Source organism: Neopelma chrysocephalum, unplaced genomic scaffold (assembly GCF_003984885.1).
Source record: "Neopelma chrysocephalum unplaced genomic scaffold, ASM398488v2 Primary Assembly neopelma1_96770, whole genome shotgun sequence".
NCBI lineage: Eukaryota > Metazoa > Chordata > Aves > Passeriformes > Pipridae > Neopelma > Neopelma chrysocephalum.
Window position 1 is genome coordinate 988245 of NW_020925414.1, and position 17566 is coordinate 1005810.

Here is a 17566-nt window from a genome sequence, read left to right on the forward strand (position 1 = left end):
GGGCGCGGACGCGGCTATTTGAGCGGCGGGGCGGCCACCGCCCGCCCCCTGGGCACCTCGCCCCGCCCTCTGCCGGGCACCGCAAGGACCACCGCCTCCAAAACAAAATCCGAGTCACCCAAACACCTCTCTCTTCTCTGCCGTTTGCTGCGGTGGAGTCGCCCTTGGTCTGCGACCTCCCGACCACGGCCGTTCTTTCGGGCAGGGCACGGAGAGCAAACCGGGCAGCAGTGCCATAAAACCAGCTGCCATGGCTTCTCTTTTGACACTACTAAATTAGGTTTCTCTCCAGTTTTAACAGCTAGCCTGCTCTGCATAAGTAACACTTTCATTTTAAATCAGTGGGAAACAGCAAAATGCACCATGGGAGATACCTGGGAACGAAGGAAATCTCTGGGCCGTCTGGGTCTCGGTTACACGTCCATCCATGGACTATTTATGCAGTGGAGCATTATTGTAAATAGCTGAATGCAGGGAAATTAAAATACTCCTGCACTCCAACCACCTGTTTGCAGACTGCTATAAATGTGGAAAGACTTGCAGAAAGAAAAAGAAAACCTCTCCTAGGTCGAGCACTGGGAAAGATGTCATAGGGAAACGAGAGCTTCAAGCAACCCACACAACCCAGGAACAAAAGAGGGGAGTAGAGGGGAATTCTGCAACTTCAATAGCAGGAGCAGGAACTCCTCTCCAACATGAAGACAGAGACCAGGAGGACATGCTGCCTTTAAAAAAAACTCTGAAGACGCCTGTTGAGACTATAGTGACAAAGATCCATACCTACTGACCATTCTTGTGTCTGACAAATGCTTTAAGAGAAACAACACAATAGTATTAACAGAAGTCTTTATTAAATAAATCAAGCAAAAGAGAAAGTTCATCCAGCCAAAAGAACACAGGCACAAAAGTTGCTCATGTATACTGCAGAAGTAGAAAGCCACCATAGTATGTTTTTTTTTTAAGATAACTGTGCTTATCTGCACACCACGGCGTGATTTCCTTAATCAGTTTTGCAGAAAACTGTTGCTCACTCAGAAGACCGTGGAATTTCCTATTTATTACAAAATATCCCCTTAATTTAGTTCATCAGGGCATGCTAAAGGAACACAAAGAATAACTGAATTTCAACATTACTATTCATACATGGAAAAAAAGCTCTCTGTTTATCACAGTTGAATAAGGGAAAACTCAAGGACAATTCACACTTTCCTAGGATTTGGCAATATAAGACCAACAACTGATATGCAAAATTCAAATCCAAAAGGAAGAGGAGCTTGTTAGTTACTGAATTACTGAAATATTTTTCTAATTCATGTTTCCAAAGGACACAAATAAAAGATCTCAAGTGAAACAAATGTACGAAATTATCAGAGTGCAAATTTAGTTTATATCTTCAGTGAATATAGTTTGCAGGCTTTTATTTCAATGTCTGGGAATACAGAAAGCAAAAATAAGGTCTTAAGATCAAAACTTCACTGTTTAAATGCTTCCTTGCTTAAATGTTGTATAGTTCTGTGTTAAAAAACAATCCAGAACCCAGTTTCTGTCTCATCTATGAAACCAAGACTACCACTAGTTTATCACAATGCATAAATGAATAACAGATGTGATCACTTTTCCTTCAAAGTTCTTAGCAAGTTCCTATTACAACTTGCCTCTTCCTGAACTAAGTATAGGGTAACATTCACAAGCTGGTTTATTTTCAGCTTATGTTTTTCTCAGCACAGCAATACCAGTTGTGCTGTGATACCTAACTGGATAGGCTCCATGTATTTTGCATTTTTATGCATTTTCCTCAGTGCCCTTTCTGGACACTATTAACATGTGCTGTACAAAATCTTTATTTTTTCAGATTAAACAAAAGTTGTCACCTACACTGTTCCTCTGTCTGTACGTACAGTTCCACTTGACTGCAATTGTTCAATTGCAAACCTTCCCCACCAATATATTCCTCATTCTTGAAAGCAGAATTGGTGATCTAAAATTGCGCTTCATAATTGCAAATAGTGTGGACAGGCGGAATGTAAGAGCATCTGGTTCATTAAGCTATCTGGTTAAGGATTTTTCAGTATCAAAGAAATAAGAAACAAAGGATTGTACAGACATGCAATCACTGTGAGCAGGTGGTAAGAGAGAACAGTGAAGACCAGAAGGTTTCTGCCACTGAAAGTTTCCACCAGGAACTGCTCTGATAGAGCATTCAAAAGGGGTAATCTGAACTTTGATCAGTAAAGGGGGAAAAAAACATGCTCATCATTTGAAGGGGGCTTGCAGGACTGTGAAAACCTTAACATACAGAAGGAACAGCAAAACATATTGCAATTTCGGGGAGAGACAAGGATCAGGGTGAACAGGGAGGGACAACTGTGAGAAGAGGCACATCCTCTGTTTGGGAGGGGCTGCTGGTTAGTACACTTGTCTAGCTGAGCACCTGTTCACAGCAGTCCATATTATCATCTTACAGAACATTTTCCTGATGTAAATCATACAAAAAAATTAAGACATCTATAAGATGTATTGGTTCAATACTGTAAATTAATATTAAAAAAAAATTTACCACTTAGGAAACCCACATAAGAAACATTTGTCATCTGTTTGCACATATCTAATGGAATTCTACTCAACTGAGATACAGTCTTTAGTCATCAGTACATACTACATCACCAGTGATGGTATGATTAGCACATTTAAGCTGAGAAAGAGAAATCGTTCACAGCCATTTCTATATTGAAAAGAAACTGATTGCAGCTGTCATTGGTACAGTCAGACAAATGGCACCAAATGTACTGTAAATCCTAAACATATCCAATGTTCATCTTCAAAGTCATACAGAGAAAGGTTAATCCTATGCAAAATCCTATGCAAAATCATGCAATCTATCCCCATCATGGCTGGTAGCAACCACACTAAGCATTTAAATGTCAATTAATGTTGGAGTGCATATTTCCCCTGCCATTACTGAAGCTCTGGTTTGTTACTGATTTCTGGTTTCAGTTACCATTCTCTGTTTTTATCAGTTCTTTGATGATGTGTAAGACCTTGTCATCTAGGAAAGAAAACATACACAGTGACTGAAAAGAGTGAGCTTAAATACTGATTCCTAAACCCCAAGAAAATCAGAAGACAAGTCTAGCTATCAGCAACTTAAAATCTTAAATGTTTTAGGCTAAGCCAGAATCTAAACCAAAACAAGTGATTACAATTTGCCAAGCAAAAGGACAAACAGTTCCTCCATGGTACATAATTTTAAAGTTTATAAAATTACTCAATTAACCGATGGTGGCCATTTCAGTACTTCACAAAAGAGACTGATAAAGTGACGGGTTACCTACAGATACATTAGTACGGGAACTCCCCAACTACTATATTATTCTGAACATGCTGTGTTCAAAGTTTAAATACTCTGTCCCTTAACTTAGACAATTTGCATAACACTTAGAAATTATCCATGCCTAAGATTCTTTACACACAATCTTAATTCTGCTTTGAGATGCACACCTCGCCATTACTACCACCACCTTGAATGTTGTTATCAGGAATATCTTTAAAACAGCAGTTGTGCAGATCTTTGTAAATCTGGCATGAGCCACACAATATATGCACAGTTAGTAATGACTTTCTAGATGTCTCTCAAGGTAATGGAATAACATTTAAGGTCACACCAACCCCACTATGTGAGGATTTCTCAGATTTGCCACAAGGTCGGTCCACTTAACAAACAATAACGTCAGCAATGTAGTAATAAAGTTACCTTCAAGTGACATTTTGGGATTTTCAAGCTTCTTCTTCAAAACAGACTCAATGAGAACTCTCAGCTGTTTGAAAATTACTGCTATCTTTACAGGAGCCTATAAAGAACAAAAAAGACAAACATTTGGATTATCAGACATTTTATAGCAAAATACAGATCAAAAGATTACTTTCCATAGAAATAGAAATTTATAACAAGATTCCTGCAAACGTGATGCATATGCATGATTTTAAGCATATGGACAGCATACTCATTAAATGACTGGGTTTACATTATACCTTATCTTTAAGCACTGGTTGGTTGTAGCATCACAGCCTAAAGAACAGCATCTTAGAAGAGTAACTCAGATGTGTTCCCGCATATTTCATGACCAACCAGCATACAGGGAAATTATTAATTTACCAGTAAGATCCCCAATTAATTGCTTACCACCCTAAGATAAAAAAGTAAAAATTAAATTTATACCTGAAATAATACAGCTACACATTTCCCTCTTGAGAGGTCTGTCAGGCCTTCCAAGAAAGCAATCACAAACCTCTCCTAAATCTCACTAGGAATTTTGATTCCTGAACCCTCTTCCAGGAATATTTCTTTTTTTCTCCTTCCTCTCTATTCCACTATTTATTTTGTTTATATGCTGCCTTTGGTACAGTAAGTAGCTGTTATGGCAGAAGCACAAAATGCAACATATTCTGTTTAGCATGTCAACAGAAAAAATAGAAATTCTGAAACACATTATAAGATATGATGGGCTCAGCAAACACTCAACTGTAGCCGCCCAGGGATCACAGAAAGAATCTCCAACAAACCCACAAGGGACTCGCTTTTTAAAATCCCCTATTCATGACAACTAGTGAATTCAATTAGATGGCTGCTTACTTCCATCAGCAGAGTGCAATAAATTAAAATGTCTTGTATCTTAAAGTTGTCTTTGAGAGTAACACATGGAGTAACAGAGAGTAACAGGAGCACAGAAAATTTTAACGAAGTAGCTGGGAGTATAGCAACAACCAGTGCTTGCCACTAGCAAAATTTACAGAGGATCTTGTTATGTCAACTGTTTTGTCTGCAACTCAGTTTTCCCATTTCTAAATAAAACTTTTACACATGGAAAGGAAAAAACCTAATCAAGAAAACCAAACACCCCCACCCCAGGTAAGCAGGTATTTCACAATTTGGATTTTTTTCTTTCCCAAATAATTTTGTCTGGGTATGGAGGAGTATATAAAGTAGTATATTAAAGGCAAATATGTAGTTACAAGATTATAAGATTGTAGGAAAGGGTAATATAAAACCAGCACACTCCTCTGCTTTCAGTATGATTCAATAACAAAGGCTTAGTCTACATCCATTTTCAATACCTATTCTGAAAGAACAGTTTCTGCGTTAAGAGAGAGGAAACTGGTATGTTGCAAGTCACGTATGACAAGCCTATTCTTCTGAGTGTGATTTACTAAGATTTCATGACATGTATACAAAATTTCCCATAATTTTTGTAAATTCTCCCCCCTTTTCTTTCCTCATCTCCATCTCACATATATAGTGGTCTGAATTAAACTGGTGCATTGACTGTGTAATACAAAAGCCCATGGAACTACAAAACGTAGTTTAGATATCACTCCAGTGCACCTGAAAATGGATCCAGCCATCAACTGTCAGGAGACGCTCCCGATGCTGGACTTCTATATCCCCACCAAAAAGTAGAATGGGAAAGGGGGATATTAAAGTAGTCTCTCTCAAATACACTTTAGCGTACCTCACCTGCATATAAACAAACACATGCATTAAAAACAGAAACAAAAAATCCCAAACTATGTAATTCTAATAACACCAGATTTAATTGCTACTTTTGAAAGAAAAAAATACACTTTTTTTCCTTTTCAAGATCCAACCAACTCAAGTTATTGCACACTGTCCTAGTTAGAACGGCTGGGACCAATTCATCACTGGATGGGTGTAACCCAAAACTATGTATTCTATAGCCTTCCATGCCATTTCCCAGAAACTGTTATCAGTAGAGGTCTGCGAGATAGGAAGATGTTCCTGTCCTCATACCCTTTTATGGAATTCCCCGCTCTGAGGGAGAGACTGAGCATTCCCGCCTGAACTGGAGAATATATAAACTTGGAGTTTCGGAACCTTTTTACCACTCGTGGGATCCAGAGGAAGACCGCAGACCACCGCTCTCAACCAGACTGCAGCTCACAGCTCTCAACCAGACTGAGACCACCACCCTCGACTGGACTGCAATCACCACTTTTTGACCAGACTGCAACAGCTCTCCCACCAGCAGGTTTTTCCCCCTCTCCCTTTACTTTGGACTCGGTGGGGGGGCCAAGGAACACCACTTTTGTTCATGCCCCAGGGTGCTGGGTTATACATTTGGGTTTTGTGGGTTAAAACCAATTGTCTGTCTGTATAATCGTACTTATTGTATTATTTTAATAAATTGTTATTCTGACTTATAATCTCTCTTTTGAGTTGAGTTCATTTCCCCTGCTGGTTAACTTTTAAACCAGCACACACACAAACAATCAATGGCTATTTGTCCACTGTAGACCACATAAAATAACTGACCTCTAAGCAAGTGACAGGCTTATACACTACCAGGAAATTAGCTAAAGCCATAGTTATCTTATTAAAGTTCAAATGGAAAGGTAACGTTACCCTAGTGATGTTCATAGAAAGAACAACAAAAGTAGTAAAACTACTGAAATAAAAGGCAGGTAAAGCTCTTTTGTTATACATTACTCTTGGGAGCAACTGTTTTTTCAGTCTATCTATAGCCACATATGCACTTGCATAAATGTGGTAAATACACAGACACACTGACACACACATAGTTAACTACTATGGGGCTCAGCATGTGCTGCTTCTGGCTTTGGAGCCTCTCACAGATAAATCAGAAAGGGACAGGAATGAGTTGCAGTGGAAAGAAAGGAAACAAAAAGAGTGCACTTTCATACAGAAGTGCAGGCTTTGTTTGTTCCACTGTTCAATGGAGTAACTTACCTACCTTAGCTGCTGTCTTGCCCTTACACTATAAGGTTCTTGGGGACAAGAAGTACTTTCAGCTCTCAAAAAAATACTACCACTTCATGTGCATTAAGAAGTCTAGTATTTCCTGCTTCTCTATAGTAAATTTGGGCATTAAGCAACTGCTGACAAAATTTTGCTGTACTGGAAGTGTAACTTGAATTCAGCAAACAGCTGACAAGGGGGAAGAAAGTGACAGGAAAAAGAATGAAATTAACTTAGGGAGTTCAGCAGTCAATTACATAATTGGCTATTTCATTTTATTACTGGAGTATGTGAGTTCAGTACCAAGTGTCAAAATCTTAGAGTCTGCTTGGAACAGTAAAAGAGAAAAGACACTTTGAAGTTTACTCCTACACATGGTATTTAAATCAACAGGACTGTATTTAAAAAGGTCAATGATACTATCAAGTTAAATGATACACAGCAAGTTCCTTCCACTTCTAATTACCAGTTTCACTATGAAGAAATTTGTTCATGATCTTCAGCCTTATTTTCTTTTTCTCCAGTACTGAGTTGATTGATTTTTATGGACTTTAGAATCATTAGATAATAAAAGACTCTTTAAGTTAAACAAAACATTCAGTTATTAAATAACATACACTAGTGTACAGTATATTAGAGGCATAACTCTACACAAGGTATCAGCTACATTCACTTACGTTCAACTTACCTTCTCCTGGTAAAGCAGCCATCCGTATGTCTGTAAGTCACGGTTTACAGAGGAGGGATGCACTTGCGCTTTACCCTGAGCAGTTTCTACAGTACAAGCCAGTTTCTCTGTAATATCCACAGACTTCATATATAGTATTTTTCCTACATTGTCATACAGCCCAGCTGTCAACACAGCTTTAAGAAGAGCTATTTCACTGAGAGAAAGGGATTGTGTGGCTCCATTTACATCCCATCCACATTGTGTTGTAGGTGCTGTGAACCCTGCTGCTCTGACCACCCTTATGAGTTCCTGCTTCACATCCTGAAATTAAAAAGGTATTAGTAAAATTTTGAATCAAAAAAGTTATATACTCCAGCAGCAGGCAACAACACTTCATTTGAATTATTCATGCTCTCCAGGGGAAAATCTCTTACTAGAAAAACCACTTGTACTTTCTGCAGCTACATGGGAATACTGGCTATTTTTATGAGAAAAACATTATCTATAACATAATCCTGTATCTGGAATATAGGATCAGATATACAGAACTATATATGCTGCAAATACTAAATCTCATACCTCTTTTCAGTTAAAATGAAAAGATACGTTTGCATCAAAGATCCACTTCTGCTTAGAAGTGCTCAGTTACCCAAACTTTAATAGAGAAGACAAAATTAAAAAAATAAAAGTCCATTTGCATAAGTTTGTGGCTCATCTTTCAAATTAAGTGTTAACAGACCTATTGTTTGATTGAAAAAATAACACAATATAAATACTTTAATTCATAAAGTTTTGATTCCTTGGTGAAAATAAGGCCTAGCTTCTCCGATGGCAGTGACTGCAAAGCTGTATACCAAAGTGTCCACATCAAAACTCAAATACAGACACAGCTATCTCAATTGAGGGTGTGCATTTCATCAGTACCTAGCATTCCACTTGCTTTTATCTTGTCTAAATAGCAACTGTAATAACCTCTTTAAAAGGGAATAACATTTCAGAGGGAAATTCTAATAAATAACTTACAAGTGCAAAGCATAATTATTCAGTTTACCTCCAGAGTTAACAGTGAAGTCCTATTCAGGAAATTTTTTCTGCAGTAAGTCATTTCAGCACGATATCCCCCTTCCTGTCGAGCCCTTTTCCACCTAAGGAAAAAATCCTGTCTTATTACAGCAAGAAGAATCCCATCAGGAGTATAACAATAGAAATGGTAGTAAGTTAAAAAGGAATAATGTTTTTTGGTCAGCATTCTCCACTCTAAAATAAGTTGCATTAATGAACATGAATGCTGTTGGTCTAATGGCACTCTAGAGAACATGCCTGTAACATAGATACTAACAAAACAAGATACTAACAAAAATACAAGGTGATTTTCACTCAAAAAACACACATTCTTTGACAGCTGAAACAAAATTCAGGTGTGATTTTTGAGACTTAGTGACAATACCCTAGAGAGAAAAAAAAAATGTATGTCATTTTATACTTTTGTACTTTACCAAATACACAATATTCTGGTTAGAATACCACAAACAGCAAGCAAAACACTTTACACACTAGGAAAAACTGACACAGTAAACCTCTGTATGTGTGTCAGCAGTATTGAAACCAGTAAAAGAATAAGATACTAAGCAAGTTATCCTTTTGTGTTACAGTATTTGACAATCTATTGTTATTCTGAAGAGAAATACCTGAAGTGAAAGGAGTTCAAGAAGAGATATTAAGGATTCTTTACATAATGGCATAGCTTAAGTGTTATCTACAAGTCGCTATAAGCACAGAATTATCATTTACCCCAGATAAGCATTGTAGATTGTTATATGGTCTGAAACTGCCATAGCTAGAGATGATTTTGCAAGATCTGCTTCATCTTTTCGACCAATTGGTGTAGTAAATGGGGATTTTTCTGTCATAACAGCAGCCAGAGTTGCCTGCAATTAGTAAAGTACACATTACTTAACAGTATTTTATTATAACCTTACAGGTTTATCATACAAATAGCTTTAAATTTTCTTTTACTGTTAGCACAGAACTATAGATCTGTTTGGGTCTGAAGGGACCTTAAAGATTATCTAATTCCAAGCCCCTGACATGGGCAGGGACACCTTCTACTAGACCAGGTTGCTCAAAGTCCCACCCAACCTGGCCTTGAAAACATCTAGGGATGGGACATCCACAGCTTCTCTGGGCAACCTGTTCCAGTGCCTTCACCACCTTCACAGTAAAGGATTCCTAATATCTAACCTAAACCTATCCTCTTTCAGTTTAAAGCTATTCTCTCTTGTTCTGTCACTACACGCCCTTGTAAAAAGTCCCTCGCCAACACTCTTCAGGTACTGAAAGGCTTACCCAAAGCCTTCTCTTCTCCAGGTTTAACAATCCCAAGTTTCTAAGCCTTTCCTCACAGGAGAGGTGTTCCATCCCTCTGATCATCATCATGGCCTCCTCTGGACTTGCTCCAGCAGCTCCACATCCTTCATATTTTGGGGACCTCAGAGCTCCACGTGGGGTCTCATGAGGGCAGAGTAGAGGGGCAGAATCACCTCCCTCAACCTGCTGGCCACCAGCCTAGGATACATTTGGCTTTCTGGGCTGCAAGTGCCCATTGCTGGGTCATGTCCAGTCTCTCATTCACCAGCACCCCCAAGTCCTTCTCAGTAGTGCTGCTCTCAATACCTTCATCCCCCAGACTAGACTGATACTGGTTGTTGCCCCAACCCAGGTGCAGCACCTTGAACTTGACCTTACTGAACCTCATGAGCTTCACATGTGCTTCTCCAGCTTGTCCAGATTCCTCTGGATGGCATCCCATCCTTCAGGTGTGTCAACCACACCACTCATCTTGGGGTCATCAGCGAATTTGCTGAGGGTGCACTCGATCCCTTTGTCTACACCATTAATGAAGATATTAAATAACACTGGTCCCACTACGCATATCCATCGATATTCATAGTGGTCACTGATATCCATTGGGACTCAGCTGTTGACCCCTACCCTCTGGACGTGACCAGTTTCTCATCCATCTTAAGTCCACCCATCAAATCTATCTCTTTACAATTTAAAGAGAAGGATGTTGTGAGGGACTGTGTCAAAGGCTTTACAGAAGTCCAGGACATCTGTGGCCCTTCCTTTGCCAACTGATGTAGTCACTCCACCATAGAAGGCCACTACATTGGTCAGGCAGAACTTGCCTTTGGTGAAGCCATGCTGGCTGTCTCGAATCACCTCCCTTTCCTCCATGTCCCTTAGCATATGCCTAGGAAGATCTGTTCCACAAGGTGAGGTTGACAGGTCAGTAGTTGTCAAGGTCCTACTTTCCACTCTTTTTTAAAAAAGGTGGGTACAATGTCCCTGGTGACTTTCTCCAGTCACCAGGAACTTCACCTGACAGCCTTAACTTTTTGAACATCATGGCAAGTGGTTTGGCAACTACACCAGCCAATTCCCTCAGGACTCTCTAATCCACCTCATCGGGTTCCTTACACTTACATAGATTCAGGTTCCTCAGGTGGTCAGGAACCTGATCCTCTATAACAGTGGGAGGGACTTTGCTGTCCCAGTCCTCATCTTGCATTCCACTCACTCAAGAAGTGCGGCAAGAGAGGCTGTCATTGAAGCCCGAGGCAAAAACACTATTGAGTCCCCCAGCCTTGTCCTCATCCATTGTTACCAGCTGGTCAGCCTTGTTCACCAGGAAGGGAACGCTTTCTTTGACCTTTCTTTTCTGGCCAACATACCTGTATAAGCACTTCTTGTTCTTCTTTGTGTCCCTTGCCTAGTTCAGCTCCAGCTTTGCCTTGGTCTTCCTCACCGCATTCCTACACAAATAGACTGCATCCCTACACTCTTCTCAGAATACCAGTTCTTGCTTCCACTGCCTGTGCATTTGCCTGTTGCCCTTAAGTTTGACCAGCAGGTCATCCATGCCCATCTATTGTCTTCCTTGCCCTATTTCTTGAGCCTGAGGATCACTAGCTCTTGTACTCTATGCACATGTAATATTTAATTATAGTTCATCTTCTACTAAGTTTCAAGGAAAACTTAGCACTACAAAAATTTCCTACACAGAATTCAGTACTTGCTATATTAAAGCCACTGCTTACATAATGCCTTACATACATGGATAAAAAATATTAAATCTCAAAACTCACATGAAATGTTTTGCCAAATGACAGAGCAGTACCTGATACAATGAAGATCAAATTAATCAATTTTTTTAGGTTATACCTCATTAACAGGAAATATTGAGAATTTTAACTTCCACTTTCTAGCAACTAACATACCCATGTTTCCTCCTAATTCGCAATGAATTAAATGGATTAAGTGAAAATGTAAACTATGCTACAGTCTTTATATAATAAATTACCACATCAATTATTTTCAGTAACTTTACATCAGCATGTTCTTGGCCCACAAACTGTGGGGTAATCCAGACTGCCTAACCCATAAGAGGACTTTTTCTGTAAGTATTAGACTCCCTGGGATCACCACAGAACTGGAGACCAAGCCTGACTATACCTTGTGAATAGTACCTGGGAGTTTAAAATAATGGAATCATTTTAGGTTGAAGAAGACCCTTAAAATAATTGAGTCCAATCATAAAAAATACTCAGATTATTCCCCTCCATGATACCTGGCTGCCCTCACCCTAAAATAAACATTTTAACTTCTTGCATTATCTTTTCAAGATACCACGTCACAAAAAAACAGGTTAATTACAAAGAGTTAAGAATTTCTACACTTTTTAAAATTTAGATAAAATTTATTTTTACTCACCACAGGATCCAAGCAGCCAAATATAGCACCAAATATAAGCATTTTGCCAATCTTTACATTAACAGGAAGGGCTGCAAGGTGCTGGCCCAATGGAGTCAGCTTGGGCTCGTTTAACTGACAAGCCCCAATCTTCCTCAATAGATTCATTGCATTACCAATTACTTGCTGCTGTGGTGGGTCTAATGCTCTGGAAAGAAAATCTTCAGGAGAGCCAAGATTGCATTTCTGTAGAGTAAAAGGGTATGTATTTCAATATAAAAATTTACAATAAAAAACTTTTCTAGTAGCTAAAAAAAAAACTGGAAAGCTGTTCCTGCAATCAAAAGCTCACTCCCTCCCTTCTGATCAAGCCTATTGTTTCCCGGATGGGTGACGTGCCCCACACCAGGTTTACAAAACTTCATTGTTTGGACGGACTTCATACAGCACGACCACTGTTCAGAGAAGTATGTTACCAGTGATCACTGATGAGCAGGACACTCAAACCTGATGGGATACAGTTCAACCTAGCACTAATTCACCAGGTTGCCAGTTTTCCCATGCATATCTTACTCACTCAGGACATGGAGAGAGGTAATGTAATCGCTCCCTTAAGCAGAAATCAGGTAGACTGCTATTTAACTAAGTCTGAATTCTCACTCTGAGACAAACTGGAATCGTATAGCACACTATTCTCACTGAACAACATGCTCTGGATTTTCCAGCACTCAAGTGCTGAGTTACCCCCTGACCTTGTGGGAGAAGACCCACTGAGTAATTACATTGGATTAGGTCTGTTTCAGCAGACCTTTTTAGCTAATAAGGTCAGTGATGCCAAAACAGACAGCAGTATGAAGGTACAAAGGCACGCACAGTATTTTTAGCTAGCAAGGTGCATTGGGCTTCTGTGGACACATGTGGTAGTTTTAGTCTAGGCCTTCCCTGGTGACCAGTTTGTAACCAAGGAAGTGGCCAGATTACCCGGTATTCCCTACGATTTTTACGTAAGCCAGGGGTATATAAAGAAGAAAGGAGGAGAGGCCTTCACTCTCTTTCCTTCCGGTGCCTCTGGAGGTGCGGGTTCCCTGCTGTTGAGCCTGCCGTGTTGGGGAGTGAGGCCTGGTGAGGCCTTGTCAACCTTGGGAGGCAGAGGTTGCCGGTGGTCGTTCCAGCGCGATTTTCTGTTGTCCCAAGGAGAGTAGTAAGATATTCTTGTTCTAATTCTTTAGTTGCTAGATCTTGGGTTATTGATCGTGTATATTTTATTTTGGTTTTGTTCCCTTTTCCTCCCCCTTTCCCTTTTCCTTGGAGTTGTGCATGGTATTTCAACTGTATATAGCTGTATATAACATAAATACATTTATTTTCATAGAAGTTTGGCTAGTTTGGATTTTTTGTGGGTTTTTTTTTCCTTAGCGCTGTGCTGGAGGTATTTTGGTGTTGGCTCCAGGACTTGGCAGGGAGCCAAGTAAAACTTAAGACAACACCTTTTGGTAGTAGGGAGCTACATGGATGGCTGTGGGAAGCTGCTAGAAGCTTCCCCCATGTCCAGTGAAGCCAATGCTAGCTGGTTCCAGGACAGACCCACCACTGGCCAAGGCCAAGCCCATCAGAGATGGGGTAACACCTCTGGGATAAGTTACCGCACAGAAGCAAACTGCAGCCAGAGAAGAAGGAAAGGGATCAGATGCTTCAGCATGCTGCAGCATACAGCCCATGGGGAAGACCATCGTGAGGAAGATTGTTCCCCTGCAGCCTGTGAAGGTCCATGGCGGAGCCCATGCCTGAGCAGACGGGTGCCTGAAGGAGGCTGTGACACCATGGGAAGCCCACACTGGAGCAGCCTCCTGGCAGGACCTGTGGCTCCCTGGAGAGAGGAGCCCACCCTAGAGCAGGTTTGCTGGTGTGGTAGTTTAGTCTGGGCCTTCCTTGGTGACCAGTTTGTAACCAAGGAAGTGGCCAGATTTACCCGGCATTCCCTACGATTTTTACGTAAGCCAGGGTATAAGAAGAAAGGAGGAAAGGCCTTCGCCCTCTTTCCTTCCAGTGGCTTTGGAGGTGCGGGTTTCCCTGCTGTTGAGTCTGTCATGTTGGGGAGTGAGGCCTGGTAAGGCCTTGCCGACCTTGGGAGACAGACGTTGCCGGTGGTCGTTCCAGTGCGACTTTCCCTTGTCCCAAGGAGAGCAGTAAGATATTCTTTTGCTAATTCTTTTAGTTGCTAGATCTTGGGCTATTGATCGTGTATACTTTATTTTGTTTTGTTCCTTCCCCCTTCCCTTTCCCTTTTCCTTCTGAAATTGTATATACATATATTTCAATTGTATATAACTGTAATATAAGTGTAAATATATTTATATATATTGCTTTAGCTGTCTCTCTCTCGTTTCAGTTCTCTTGGTTTTTTTCTTTTCCCTTGGTTCAGGAGGCAGGGGGAGTTTTTGTAGTGAGGTCTGGAGACTTGACAGGGAGCCAGCTTCAAACCATATCAGCTGGCCAGACTTATGACCCTGTGGGGGACCTACATTGGAGCACTTAATGAAAAACTCTAACCTTGTGGGAAGGATTCACATTGTAGAAGTTCATTGAGGACTCTCTGCTGTGGGGGGGAGTTAAGCAGGGGAAGGAGTCCTCCCTCAGGAGGAAGCTGCAGCCGAAGTAATGTGTGATGAAATGACCATAACCCCTCTTCCCTGTCCCCCTGCTCTGTTGGAGGGTAGGAGGTAGGGAACTGAAAATAAAGTTAAGCCCAGGAAGGAGGGAGAGGTGGGTGGAAGACATTTATACAATTTGGGTTTTACTTCTCATTATCTTACTCTGACTTGATTGGTTATAAATTCAATTAATTTCCCCAAATCAAGTCTGTTTTGCCTGTAACAGTAACTGGTGAGTGATCTCTCCCTGTCCTTAACTCTCTCTATGAGCCTTTCATTATATTTTCTCAGTTGAGAAGGGTAGCAATAAAGAGACTTTGGTGGGCACCCAGTGTCCAGCCAAGGTCAACCCATCACACAAGGTTAGCAATTCTAAAACCAAAATCCATACCATAATATGAAGGCATAATTCCTCCAAAGGCACACGCAGTATTTCTGGAACAGAATATTCCATGAAACTTTCAAACCTGCAACATCATAAAAACATAGAATCACATACATTCAACTTAGTATTTGAATTTCACATGGTCATTCTTCGTAGATATTCTTTTGAGGGGCATGGCAGGGGGAGCAGCACGGGTAAGCTATTCACCCTTTGAATTAAGGTATGTGTCATAGCTTTGAAAGCAAGAGTTTTAGTCAAAGAGGGAAAGGCAGTAAGACCCTAATTTTCAAACCAGTCTGCAAAATACACAGCTCTCAAACTGGAAATCCTGTAAGAAGCTGAAATGCACACTTCATTGGTTGTATCACAATACTTTAACCTTAATTGTTTCTCAGCTGAAAGTTGCTTCAGACTTTCACAGAAGCAGGAAAAAGGTTATTCACTGCAGTGACAGAAACTAATTCTGCCCCCATATCTTATCCATAGAGACAGAAACCACTTCAGAAACACACGGATCTGTCTGATAAAAAATTTGAAGTTCAGGAGATAAGCTTTGCACCTACTGGATGTGAGACAGTAGGTGTTGTCAAAAGTTGATGTTCCACAATTCCCTGGTGTTGCACTTTTCCTTTAATTATGAATATTTTTTTCAAAACAGATAATAGAGATACTACGAATAAAAGAAACCTCTTCTAAAAATGTGAAACAAAAACTATTGTAACACTTTATACATATGATATTCAAATTCTGGTTTTGGTTGGGTTTTTTTTCCAGTTTAATCTTTCCAGTTTGCAGTAATTAAAGTGAATTTCAACAAGAATTCTTGGTTTTGCACAGGAAAAAAGAAAAAGATATCTACGTGATCTACAAAATCTTGCTAAGTTTACAATACCTGTCTCTTGTGTACATTCGGAAGCAGAACCCATCCCTGACACGTCCAGCTCTTCCTTGTCGCTGCAGAGCACTCGCTTTACTAACAAAGGTCTCTTCCAGGGAACTCATCTGACTGCTTTCATGATACCTGAAAAATTCAAAATCAAAGAACCCTGAATATAACCCTTTCATATAACAAATGAAAGTCTAAAGACTGGGAAGTGAAAGAGCTTTTTTATTATTTCATCTCCCTGGCAATTCAGAATTGTTCCAACACATTGTGTAGAAACTGAGACAGTATAAAAAGGATCTCCTTAATTTTTAAATCAGTACTTAATCACGATTCTCCACATCTATGAACAACTTCCCTTGTTGTTCAAACCATTTGAAAATTCAAACTTGTACCTAAATTGCAAGCTGTTCAATGAGCTCAGCACATTTTTGCATCCAGAACTGTGGTTTATTAAGGATATTACAAAATTCCTGCAGTACTAACCTCCAAATATTTACAGTAATCACAGCACAATTGATGAAAATCAAACTCTCACCTATTTTCCTTTGTTATCCCCGTATCAATTACAAAGACAACGTCTGGTATTGTAATACCTGTCTCTGCTATATTGGTTGCCAAAACAATCTGGAAAAAGTAACATAAAAACTGTTACACATTCCATAATTCTTCTATTTATGTTATCTTTTAAATTACTATTTCAGAGTAAATTTGGTTAAAATCTTTTACCCAGAAGTGTTTCCCTAAATAATCTGACAAATAAATAAATGTTACATAACTCAGAAAATGGTCTGGTTTTCCCCAGTTACTGAGGAACTAAAAGTTAAGTAAGAATTTCACATTCACTTTTTGTTTTATAATCCATTAAAATTACTGGCTGTTATTTTCTAAAATTGATCAACATTTAATTAAATATTTTGGCAGTAAATAAAATACTATTTTCCTAGATAAAAGCTATAGTTACTGGTTAACAACAGTTAAAATACAGGAAAGTAACAACTAAAGATGTTAATAGAAAAATATTAGGTTTAAAAATTTGCCTGATTACTGTCCAGGTTTTTACACCATATTATCTTCTATCCATTACAGACCACCAAATCCGAATTGTTTCTTTATAGTGAGAAAATTCTGGGAACAACTGGTTGTTGCATAATTCTGTATTATTATATTTTATAACAGTTCAGAATTGCAACCACAGCAAGTTTCTCCTTTCAGTGGTGAGCTTTCTAAATACATCATACCTTTCTAATACCAAGGGGAGGTATTGTAAATGCAGCTGCTTGATCTTGAGTCGAAAGAACAGAATGCAAAGCTATTAATCTGTGCCTAGAACAAGAAATTACAGTAATCAATACACACTTATCAAATAAGATACAGTAAAAAAATAAGACCAGCATGATGACAATAGTTTGGAGAAAGCAACTAGAATGGACAATTAAAAGAGTAAAACTTT

At 39.5% G+C, this 17566-nt stretch overlaps 1 protein-coding gene across 4 annotated transcripts in view; it reads right to left on the reverse strand.

Annotated features, from left to right (window-relative positions):
* Nucleotides 1-827: 827 nt before the first annotated feature.
* The window catches only part of DHX29 (DExH-box helicase 29), a 35986-nt gene continuing 19247 nt past the window's right edge, over nt 828-17566 (reverse strand). For all 4 annotated transcript variants that reach the window (XM_027709335.1, XM_027709337.1, XM_027709336.1 and 1 more), the window contains 11 exons: nt 17355-17439; nt 16652-16740; nt 16123-16251; nt 15237-15312; nt 12216-12440; nt 9234-9370; nt 8494-8587; nt 7461-7763; nt 5381-5512; nt 3752-3848; nt 828-3046 (listed from right to left, as the gene is read on the reverse strand). In XM_027709335.1, the coding sequence (XP_027565136.1) occupies nt 2991-3046; nt 3752-3848; nt 5381-5512; nt 7461-7763; nt 8494-8587; nt 9234-9370; nt 12216-12440; nt 15237-15312; nt 16123-16251; nt 16652-16740; nt 17355-17439 (1423 nt within the window). In that variant the 3' untranslated portion in view covers nt 828-2990. The remainder of the gene's footprint in view (nt 3047-3751; nt 3849-5380; nt 5513-7460; nt 7764-8493; nt 8588-9233; nt 9371-12215; nt 12441-15236; nt 15313-16122; nt 16252-16651; nt 16741-17354; nt 17440-17566) is intronic.